Source organism: Etheostoma cragini, chromosome 3, assembly GCF_013103735.1.
Source record: "Etheostoma cragini isolate CJK2018 chromosome 3, CSU_Ecrag_1.0, whole genome shotgun sequence".
In the NCBI taxonomy this organism is placed as follows: domain Eukaryota; kingdom Metazoa; phylum Chordata; class Actinopteri; order Perciformes; family Percidae; genus Etheostoma; species Etheostoma cragini.
The window spans coordinates 8,415,069-8,427,279 of NC_048409.1; the positions used below are offsets into that span (position 1 = coordinate 8,415,069).

General features: G+C 39.8%; 1 protein-coding gene across 15 annotated transcripts in view; it reads right to left on the reverse strand.

Annotated features, from left to right (window-relative positions):
• The window catches only part of myo18ab (myosin XVIIIAb), a 143,257-nt gene that overhangs the window by 15,022 nt on the left and 116,024 nt on the right, over positions 1–12,211 (reverse strand). For all 15 annotated transcript variants that reach the window (XM_034866664.1, XM_034866668.1, XM_034866663.1 and 12 more), the window contains 3 exons: positions 8,595–8,711; positions 6,270–6,353; positions 3,093–3,230 (listed from right to left, as the gene is read on the reverse strand). In XM_034866664.1, the coding sequence (XP_034722555.1) occupies positions 3,093–3,230; positions 6,270–6,353; positions 8,595–8,711 (339 nt within the window). The remainder of the gene's footprint in view (positions 1–3,092; positions 3,231–6,269; positions 6,354–8,594; positions 8,712–12,211) is intronic.

A 12,211-nucleotide genomic window follows, 5' to 3' on the forward strand; every position in this document is an offset into this window, starting at 1 on the left:
CTTTTTGGGAAAATAAAGACTATTTGTTCATTTTATAAAACATCAAATTAATTATTTACAGTTTCATTTAGAGATGCAGTGAGGTTAGAAAAGCACAGTAGTGGCCCAACGTTGCAGTATTGTATATATAGTATAGTATCTATAGTTTTGTATAGTATAGTATAGCTCAGATGTGTTTCATCAGATTTTTGCTCATATTTACAACTTTCAATATTTGCACATTCAAAATATAACTCTTCCCATCTTGGTTGTCCGAGATTTGGAGAGTTGTAATATAGTCTGCTGTGCATGTCATTGCTCCGCTGATATGGTGGATCTCATTCAGACCGTCTGACAGACACAGAGGCCCATTTGGGTCTCTGGTCTCTGACAGAGTTGAGAGGAGGCTGTACGCTCCTCATCATCTGAGGTCTGCACGGATGCAACGCGTCACTGCCCACAGCAGAGCGGGTCCGCTAACATGAACTGAAGTTGCTACATTAGCCGCGCTGCTCACCTCTATTGTTACAGAGAGAGTGGTCACGAAGCGACGGACGGTCTGTGATACTCAGAGCTCATACCTGGAGCCAGGGAAATGCACATGGGATGGATCGTAAAAAAATGTTCGCAGTTTGCGACATTTCGAAACTTCCACAGTCAGGGAGCGCTCTTGAACTCCCTCATAGTCTCTGAAAGCACAACTAGTCGATCACAAGTGGCTCAACAGGTAGATCTACATCTACAGATAAACTCATCTTTCAGAAATTTGACCGACCGGGTTGACACTTCAGCGTGAGAAATCGGGGGTGTGGCGTGTGAGCGTGTGAAACCAGTCAAATGCGTGTGTCTCCCGGCCAATGCGTGAGAGTAGGCAGCCCTGATAATACACCCTTGATGGCCAACTAACTTTCACTGAGCATGTTGCATCTGTCACTCTGCCATGTCGCTTTGCAGTATACAAATAACATCATGAAGATCAGATCCTATCCCACTGAGCATGCGGTTTAACTCTTGTATACTGGTTCTCGCTTGCCATGACTACTCAGATGCCCTCTCTGGCCCGGCTACCAGCACAGTAAAACCACGGAAAGCGGGTGCCTGGATAAAGCGGGTGTCCATATATATACGCCCGCTTTATATATAGGTTTACTATTGACGCAGCGCGCCCGGGTTCAACTTTAACCTGCGGCCCTTTACTACATGTCTTTCCCCTCTCTCTCCCCCCTTTCAGTTCTTCAGCTGTCCCGTCGAAAGAGGCCTAAAAACGCCCCCCCCCCCAAAAAAAAATATTTAAAAATGTTAAATAAACCACGGAAAGTGGTGCAAAATGCAGCCAAAAACAGCTCATGTCACTCCACTCATCATTTCTCTCCACTGGCTCCATATTACTGCTTGCATTAAAGGTGCTCCAAGCGATGTAGGGTGACGTTACCTCTTGTTGATGTTTGAAGTATTTTCAAACAAAACAAGACTAGCTTGCCCCTCCCTCCTCCTCATCCCTTCCCCTCCCTTCTGTGCTTCCGCACACTAACTCCCACCCCCAAATCCTTCTTGTTGGTTATTGGCAGGGAACGCTGTAACACTGTTTGTGGATGCTTCGTGTTGCAGGCAGTTACAGTTTGTTTTTGTTGCCGTTTTTAGACCCTGGGCTGTCTACAGAGGCCACGTTTTTTTTTTTTTACAGTGTGTTCTGGGGACAGACAGCTTGCGGATAGTGAGGAGATGTTTGCTGTATGTGACAACAAATATTGTAGCCTAAAACACGTGTGACATCGCTTAGAGAGAGCCCTTTTAAGTTCAAGCTCAGACCACAGTCCTGTACCAGGTGAGAATCAGGGCAAATAAAAAAGCTGAGACATTCTAGGGCTGCCTCCTTTTTGTTGATTAGGTAACTTATCTGTGGTTTTGGTCTTAGTCGACTAAGATATCTTTAGTCCATTAGTTATGTTTGATGCTTTTTTCATGCCAAATTACTTATTTCCAAGAAAGCACATCCCCGGTAAACACCAGATTTGAGTGGTGTTTTGATTCTTTGTGGAGAAACTCAGTTTTATAGATCTGTGATTAAATCAGATAGCGTATAGTCAACAGAATGGCGTGTTAGTCGACTATGAATTTCTTTAGTAAAGGACAACACTAATACAGTCCAAGAAGACCTTGAAACAATCTGAACAATAAGAGCAAACACTTCACCTCCACCAAACCCAGTCACACAACAATGTTAGCAATGGCTTATCTGTATCAGTGAGGCGTTTGAGTGGTACAGCAGACGTTAATCACATATATGTTAGTCTTCAGGAGTGACTCCTCCATGACTCTTGTAAATTTGCAGTGGTTCTGTGTTCAGTCTGTGCATCAATGCCAGCAGCACACATCATCAGTGAGTTATCGCCTGCATTAGCCACCAACACTGTCCATATTTCACATCCTGAGTGGGTATTGTACTAAGCCTCCTCACATGGGTATTGATTGCTACCTCCATGTTTGAGGACTTAGACTACTCAGGGAACCTGAAATATTCACTTGCTGCAGTTTTTAATGCCGGTTGAGAAGCCATAAAACGCCTAACAAAAGTCAGAGTCTAACCCTTGTGTGTATTTTCCTAACTCTAAACATTTCATCACAGGCTAAAAATCACATTTAATAAATACAAAAAAAATTTACTTTGGAGGGCAAGCAGCAGAGGGAGTGTGCCTGGCGGTGAGAACATTGCACAGCTAGTAATTACTAAACTGAACCTGCGGAATTGAGAGCAGGGTCATTTTATCAGTGGGCTAGAGAGGATTTCAATTTCTCCCTGGGAGTGTGCAGATGGTAACCTTATCTTACACTTGCCTTTTGTCTTAGTCAAAATCTGAAAATAGTTTGAAAAATTACACAAAAACAAATGGTATTTTCAAGTGAGAGTAACACAAGCTAGAGAACAAAGTAACGCAGGGATGGTTATATCTGACTACAGTACACATATTTATGTTTGGTTTATTATAACCTTTCTGTCTCTTGAGTTGATCTCTGACCCCAGCAGCACATTTCCCATGTTTTCCACATGCTGGAGCTTCCTCTACCAACCACCTACCCACACCAGCACTCCTCCATCTGTCTTTAGCTCTCACCTCCAGGCGTTTGACCTGTGTCTTCTCAAACTCCAGCTTGGTCTCCAGCTCACGTATCTTGGCCTCTTGCCGGCTGACAAGGGATTTCTCCACCATTGATTGCTCCTGGAACTCCAGCTGGCTCTGGAGGGCTTGCACCTACGACAAAACATACATGTACTTATGTTACTATATTTTTGAGTGCCACATGTTAGCTGGAATAAGTAGATATTCCAAGAGGAGTGCCTCAAGGTTTTGCCTTGGGTGCACTGTCTTTCTGTTGCAACTGCCATCATCTGAAAGCACTGTATTAGGGGCTGGGCAATAAATTGATATCGTGATATGAGACTAGATATCGTCTTACATTTTGGATATCGTAATATTGTAAAGGGCTTAAGTTTTGTCTTTTCCTTATTTTAAAGGCTGAAAATATTTAGTGAAAGAAAAATTTGGTTAACAATATTGTGATATCTGATTTTCTCCATATTGACCAGCCCTTTATAGTATCGATTTGTATTGCTATGCAGATAAAAACACAACTCCAAGCAGCTGTTTATCCTTATGACCTTAAAAACTGCATCTCTGACATCAATCTTTTGAAGACCCAAAATTTCCTTCAAATAAATCAGGAAGAAATTGAAATTGTAATTATTGGTCCAAAAAAGAAAACTGTGCACACAATTGACTACACTCCCAGCACTTTACCACACAGAGTCTTAAGTCTTTTTCACTCCATCTCTGGAAGTTGTTTTGAGTTATAAATTCTTCTTCTCTGACTGCTGGAGCTACTCAGAATTTGGAACTATGTACTATTTATAACCTGCTGTGTTTAGTTGTATTATGAAACCTTAAGCCTCTTGGTTTGCAATGGCCCAAGGTAGAACATTTGAAGTATTTTGAATTTCAAACTTTTTGATCTGGCATATCAGTTCATCAGCACGTAAACTGAACATAACCAGCGTAAGCAAAACAACCCCAAGACAAATATAGTAAACTTGGATATGGTGACAGGTCCATGCTACGGGACTTTCTTGATGATCAATGGTATACATTGCCCTTTTTACATTTCTGTTTAATTAAACAAAATTCTACATTTCAACTAGTTAGTTTTAAAAGTGTTTGTAGGTGTATTTTTTGAATTTCAGACAGAGCAAGGCTAGTTCTTTCCCCATTTCCGGTCTTTATGCTAAGCTAGGCTCACTCCATCTTGACTCCAGATCTGTAATTAACACAAAACATTAGGATCTTTATTGCAAAAGTATAGTGCTTAATATAAGATAAGTTATGCAACAATTTGGCATTTTTATTGGAAATGATAGCCAATCCTAGTGATAGATTCTCATAAATTACTATCCATGATATTACTACTTTAAAATAACACAGGGCAACCGGCGAGGTAGGCAAAGAATGCAAAGGTATGGCTGACAACTCTCTAGCTTTAGAGAAGAAGCAGGATTGGCTCTTGCTCTCAGTGTAGATAATTGCTTTGGAATTGAGGTCTTGGGTCATACAAAGTCATTATATCCCCTGTGCAGGTAAAGGGAAGTAGAGTCTACTGTCCCCTTCTTCTGGACTGGGTTAGATTTGTCAGGTACAGTCTGATGGAGAAAAAGATTTATGATACAGCAGTCGTTACGAGGATGACGGCACGAGCATGTTCAGCCTTATTGCTTGTCTGAATTGGAAAACCAAGTTGGCCATCTGTGTCACATATTGCCAGTGCCAATCCTGCTTGAATGACACATCAATTACATCAAGGGTTGTATTTGTGAAAAGACGGAAAATGGGCTGAGGCAGCGCTACGCATTCATGCAAGTTGGTAAGAGGGATTCATCACTGACACTGCAGCAGAGGAACCTTTAGAATCATCTTAGTGGAATGGAAGGCCCTGCATTATGAGAATGAAAGTTTCATGGGGTAATTATATGCTGACAATTTTTAATCTGAGGTCTTTCTGCAATCAATCTGCCAACATTTTTTGAAAAATGCCCATATCAGTTTCCCAGAGCCCAAAACAACATTCTGTTAGTAAACTAATTATTTTGGGGTTTTGGATTGACCAAATCTGGTCAATCCAAAACCCCAAAATAATTAGTTTACTAACATCAAAAGAAAGAAAAGTAGCAAATACTCACATTTAATAAGCTGGAATCAGCAAATGATTGGCCTGTTTGGTTGAAAAGTAGGGCTATCACAAAATTTTGAATTTTAATTAAAGGTTGGCTCGGTGATTCTCCCATTATTTGATTTATTTTTGTTAAATTTTAAACAGATTATTTATATTTTATCATCTGTATTAAACTTGATACCATGTAGCTTATCTTTTAAAGAAGAATTGGAAAATGTAAATGAAAGTTGTGAGGACATAATACCAATTATCTGGTAATCTTTACAAATAAAGACTCCATAGTCTAACAATGGCTAGTTGTTAGGTAGTTGTTGTCAGTTTGGATTGGTTGGTAACCTGGCAACTCAGCAACTAGAGCTGCAAAGATTAATCGTTTAATGGATTAGTTTTAAACTATTAAATAAATCGGCAACTATGTTGAAAATTAAATATTCTCTGATTGCAGCTTCTTTAATGTGAATATCTTCTTCACTCCTCTGTGACAGTAAACTAAATATCTTTGTTGTGGACAAAAAAACATAATTTAAGGATGTCATCTTGTGCTTTAGGAAACACTGATGGAGAAAAAAACAGATTAATCAACAGTGAAAATAAGTTAGTTGCAGTCCTAACAGCAACACAAAGAAGATGGGAAATCACACACATTCTTATTAAAATAAATAAATAATTTGGCCACACAGAGAGCTCAGTTGGTAGATGGTACGCCCATATATAGAGGTTTACTCCTTCACGCAGCGGGTCATTTATTCATCTGTCTTGTCAATAAAGGCCTAAAATTGGCCAAAAAATAATCTTATATAAATATAAATATTTTTGTTTTATAATTAGTTACTGAGCATCAATCAAAAGCCCTATGTGAAATGACTTCAGGTCTGGAGTCCAGTCCTACTTATTCCCTCCTCTGGTCTAACGGACACTTTTTAAAGATGACATAGGGTTTAAACTCCAACTCGTTCCACAATGACACATCTCTACCTGCCCGTGTTACTGTGCTTTCTGACCAACTGCAGATTTGAACAGGTTGTCCTTGTCATAGGGGTAGGCTAAGAGCAACAACAACAAAAATCTACCTTCTCCTGAACCTCCTGCTTCTCCTTGAGGGCCTCTTCCAGCTGGGCTTGTAGGTCACTGATCTGAGCCAGATTCTGGGCTGACTGAAAGCACCAAAACACAGAAAAGAAGCAAAGTCAGTGAGTAGCAAGATAATGGGGGTGGATATTAAACATGTTTTTTTTTTTTTATTCCATCTGATGGAAGAATGAATAAGGATTTCATTTAAACAGTACATCATCATTGATACAGTCTGCAGATTATACATATAGCCAAAATCCTAAAGTCAAAAACCATTAAATGCAAAACAATAAAAATATAGCATGTTGATAAAGTAAACTTTGATGACATCACAGTGGCATTAACCTAGACAAATAAATCTGCTGGGAAGGTAAAAGCATATCAATCATATCTCATTTCAATGTAACCTGTGTGGAATATAATATTATAATATAATATAACCTGTGTTTTTTTTTCACAGGATATGAAGACACTCTGTTACAGTGAGTCCCACAGGGAATTCAGCTGCTTCAATTTAGACAGGAAAGAAAGATGGATTCATATGGAGCGAGTGGAAGCACATCATTCATCATTCCATCAGAAATGGAAAGGAAGCGCTTTTACATCACTTTCATTTCCATTTGCTGTTCACTTGCATATACAGCTATATTTAAGTTGATCTAGCTGGCCAAATACCACATCTTTTCAAAAATGTCTAAATCGACAGGGATGGTTGTGTTGAAACAATTCAATGTAAAGCTTGAGCCAGAAATTTTGACTTTTACAAATGAACTTGGGATTGCTTTTTGACATGATACACTATGTGGAACATGCCGGCCTGACTATGTACATGTATATGTATATGTGTGTGTGTGTGTGTGTGTGTCAGTGTGTGTGTGTGTGTAGTTGCGGTACTGTTGAAACATCAGCTTGCTGATACATCAGCCAGTCAAAGTCATCCATCTGTTATATGATGGATGATTCTGTTTTATTTACATTACATTGTACAGTATTAGTTGTAGATTATTTTCATACTAGCGGGGCGCACCAGTGTTGTGCCACCACTGTAGCCAGACGAGCTACTGGATAGTCTCGCTGTTTCACTTCCTGCCTGGCCGTCTAAACACTCCACGGCCCGCGTAAAAAAATCTAAAAAGGAGTGGAGAGCCGCTTCACGCATGCTTCTAGGGGCGGCTGTGGCTCAGTGGTAGAGCGGTTGCCTGCCAATCACAAGGTTGGTGGTTCGATCCCCGCCCCTGCAGTCATTGTCGAAGTGTCCTTGGGCAAGACACTGAACCCAAGTTGCCCCCGGTGCTGCGCATCGTAGTATGAATGTGTGTGAATGTTTATCTGATGAGCAGGTGGCACCTTGTACGGCAGCCCCGGCCACAGTGTACGAATGTGTGTGAATGGTGAATGTTTCCTGTAGATGTAAAAGCGCTTTGAGCAGTTGTTAAGACTGGAAAAGCGCTATATAAATACAGCACATTTACATTTACATTCTAGGAAGCACAGTGTCGCGGCTGGGGGAGTATCAAGCACTGACTTGAATGGCTGCGATTGTTCACTCCCCGCACGCCTCCGGAACGCATGTGGTAAATACCAATAAGTGTGGACGCCTGAATCACACTATTAAACTGTAAGGGGCCGCTAAATCACAAAATTAATTCTTTGCTTCAAAACGATTTAAAGATGTTGAAAACTGGTGAAACTGTAAATGTATGTAGAAGAAAGTAAATTAATTGTATAATAGGCAGACAGTTTACCGAGTTAATTAACAAAAGGTACAATTTAAAAGCTTTTTTTTAAATAATTTTTTGTAAAAATAAAAATAAAATGTGGTTCCATTTTTCCATCTTTAATCTAATCTAATCTAAAATTTTCAGGTGATACAGTTATTCTGGTTAAGGCTGGGTCCTGAATTCAATCTTTTTTAGGCCCAGACTGAATTGCCTCTAAAGTATACAGTAGCTTATCGAAAAATGCGTGGTCACTCAATACCTAAAGAGTAAATGTCATCAGCATCAGTGCACCGATCAGCAAACAACCTGCTCCAACCAATATCTAAACAATGCTGCTGATTGGCTGTCTAACGTTACACCTCGTAGAGAAACGCAGGAAAAACTTTACGTTACATAAGACAGGGCTCACGTAGTAAGAACTGAAAAATAAACAAAAAGATTTTGTGTTGTAATGTTGTAATATCTTTATAAAAACTGGTATTGAAAAAAGTATCGTTTAGGAACCGGTATCAAATTTACACTATTGGTATCAGTATTGAAATATCAGACTGATACCAAGCCATCATTACAGAATATGAAAGAGAGAAAGAGTTGAAAGCAGACCTGGGCAACGGCAGCCTTGTGTTTCTTCATCAGCTCGTTGAGGTCTTCCTGGTCCTCCTCCATCCTGGACTGCAGCTCGTTCTTCTCCCTCTGCAGACGACTCAGCTGCTCCTCCAGCTGAAACACACACACACAGCGAGGCAATCAGCCATGCTGGGCTGTAAATACGTCACACATTCTACTGGCTATTCTCTTTCTAAATGACAGCCACTGCCCCAGCAAGACAAGACTGGGTTTTTGTTGTGATTTTTTATTTTTATTTTAAAAGGTATACAAAACATGAGATTAGCAACATGAACATTCTAATGCTCCATGACATGTTTTATTTGTTACAACGTAAATTGAACTTTAGCTAAACTTAAAAATAAATAAATCACAAATCGAAATTGTAATTGCAATATCAGGCAGAAAGAAGCTGCAATTAGACCCCTCAAAGTCTTGGTCTTGACTCGATCTCCATACTGGTTTAGGTGATGAATTGGTCTCGGTTTAGGTGGTCTTCACTACACTAGTCTGGAGCTGTGTTTTGACTTTGTAGATGTACCACTCTATGCACAGCAGAGGTTTTATAGAGTGCCTCTATTAGCCCCTACACAGCCCCACTCTTATGACAGGGCCCAGAAGCGGTTATTTAACCCTTGTGTTGTCATCCCGCTTCAAAAACGGACAAATATTTGACATTTTTGTCCCTTTTTCAGACTTTTTTTTATCACTAACACCACCTTACTACCACTAGTTTTACAGAGCTTTTTGGAATTCATGATCAATAACCCTCATTTATTTAGAATTATACCTAATATTTGAGTTAAAAAAGCAGAAATTATGAATTATTTTGACTAATAGTTAAGATCAGAGGAATGTACAGATGAGTTTTGTCAGGAATGAAAGTGATCAATTGTATTTGCAAAGCTGTATGAAATCCAATCCATTTTTTGGTGGTTATTTGGTTAAAAAGAAACCCACATTTCAGAAATAGACATTTTTTGAAGGGGTCAAGTTTGACCCGAGGACAACAGGAGGGTTAAGGTTCCAGTCATAACCCAGACATCAAGCTAAAGGCTAAAAGCTAGGAGCAACTGCCTTGTACCTTCAGCTGTGGGGAGGCACTGCACTGAATTATTACTGTATTTGACTGGGATAATACACAAAAAGAGGAAGAGAGGTTGGCGGTGCAGGGCTATGTATTAATAAATGATGACAAATGTGACTTATTGAAAAAAGAAAGCAATTTGTCGTATCAAGTAGATGAGCAGTGCTGACACTGTGGCATTAAGTCCAAACAGAACGTAGAATGAACTCAAATCACTGAATCAAAAGATTAAGGATCTGGATTGTAAGGGAATCATTTTTTTTATTCCTTATCTATTTTTATTAATACCACCCACTGCAGAGACGTAACAAGGTGTACTTCAGTAACTAAAATATCCGTCTGGAATCTGGGGCAAATTCATTTACATATCACACTTTCCTTTTTAAAGTCACAGTTGGCCTCGCCGAGTACTGATAAAAGCGACTGCGGCTCTGCAGCATAGGGGAAAATATTGTGATGGGCGCTAAAAAAATAAAATAAAAAGGTGAGAGTGAAAAGCATCAAACTTTCATTTAACACATTTAACAATAGGCTGTCAGTGCAATCTCAACCCAATTACGTTGCTCGGCTCTTTGTTTTTGACTCTCTCTCTCTTTCTGAGATTGCCACGGCCTTTTTTAGAAAAATAAAGCTGTCAAAAAACATGCGAGACAATTTTCTCAAAACACTGCAATTACGGGGACATAACGGCGGGAGAATGGTGAACCATTTGAAAGAAATGTCATTTGCATGATTTTACCTTTGTTGAATTGGAGTGTATGATGTGGCCGAGGAGGCATCAAAACAGCCTCCATTTATGTAATAACCATTTCTGTCACCAGTTCCCAGCAGGCTGTGTGTGTGCAGCAGAGGTCGTCCTTAAACACACCTTTGCAAAATGAGCAGCTGGTAAACGTTCATCTTTTCTCTTTAACATCCTGTATTTTCAAAAGGGGAATACGATTCTAAACTTCTCCACACAACAAGACCAAAATTATAGCTGAGATGAAGCCCCGCATGGCTTGAGAAAAAAAACAACAAGAAACAATACAGGACCATGTGCTGATCTCTAGTCATGCTATGGTGCTGTTTTCTAATGAGTGGGTCTCGTTTGTCTCATGCAATAATTAAATCACCCTTCCGTTACCATGGATATAAAGCCACTCAGCCAGCCATGCCAAAAACACCTATTTATGAACTTCAATGGAAAATCTCAAAATTAAAAATAGCACGTGATGTCAATATAAAAACACAGAACTTTCAGGTTCACTTTGTGGTGAAAACAAAAACACTTCAATCCCGGAAACGCTCAATTGTTCCCCAGGAGTGTTTTAACCACAATCTTTTCCCTAAACTTAATAAGTCGTTTGGGTGCCTAAACTTAACTGTTTTTGCTGCAAAGCGCTCACTTTTTCTGGTTAAACTCCACTACTTGGCCCCTTGAAGGACCGTAATTAATTGTGTTTGCATCTCTCATAGTACTCTAAAAAGGGGGCCCAGACCTTCCTGAATGTTTGCAGGTAGCCTTTAAGGGTGTATCTGATCTTTTCGAGCTTTAGGAAATACATAATATCTCTAATCCACCTTGTGAAGCTGGGGGGAGCATGTTCTTTCCAGGAGAGCAGGATGAGACGCCTGGCAATTAGGAAAGTGAATGCTACAAGGGGGCGGTTTTCAAGGGCTAATCCAAATAGGGCACTAACAGGGTTAGGGTTGATGTTTCTTCGAAGCATCTTAGTGTAGGCGCAAAAAATGTTGGCCCAGAAGGCGTTAGGTTAAGGGCAAGACCATAACATATGTAAATAGTCCGCTGGTTGAACATTACAGCAAGGGCATGAGGGGTCCATATTAGGGAAGATTTACACTAGCCTTGTCTTGTCAAGTGTACTCTTAGAACTATTTTGAATTGTATCACGCTGTGTCTGGCACAAGAAGAAGATGTACTGTATGTACTAAGTCAAGCACCGCTTTCCATTGATCATCTGTAAATTCCTCACCAAGATTTTTCTTGACCCAAAGTCCCGTGACATCCTGCAAAGAGTGCGGGGAGATTTTGCATTAGCTGTTGTAAAGAATTGAGATTACACCTTTACGTGAAAGGGATAACAAGAGGATATGGTCAACCATGTTGCTTACTGGCAAATCTTGAAAGGAGGTTATGCTTTTCTGGATAAAGTGTTTAACTGGGAGAAATCTAAAGAAGTGAGACTTTGGTAAATTAAATCAAGTTGGGCAAATGATCCGAACTTGCCATCCACAAACAGATTGGAAATAGACTTAAATCTGAATCTGAGAGAGAAGGTGGGAAGTAATAATTATTCTGGGGGAGACCCATATTCTGGGGGAGATGGGTCACATAGTATAGAACCTAAATCAAGTGAGCTAGAGGTATGCTCCATTTGCATCCAGACCTCATGCGCAACCTCCTCCAATCCAGTGTAACAATGTCTTTATATTACATGCCCAATAATAGTAAATAAAATTAGGTAGAGCTAGGCCTGCAAGCTTTTTGGGTCTAATAACGTATTATATAATAACGTATTGGTAC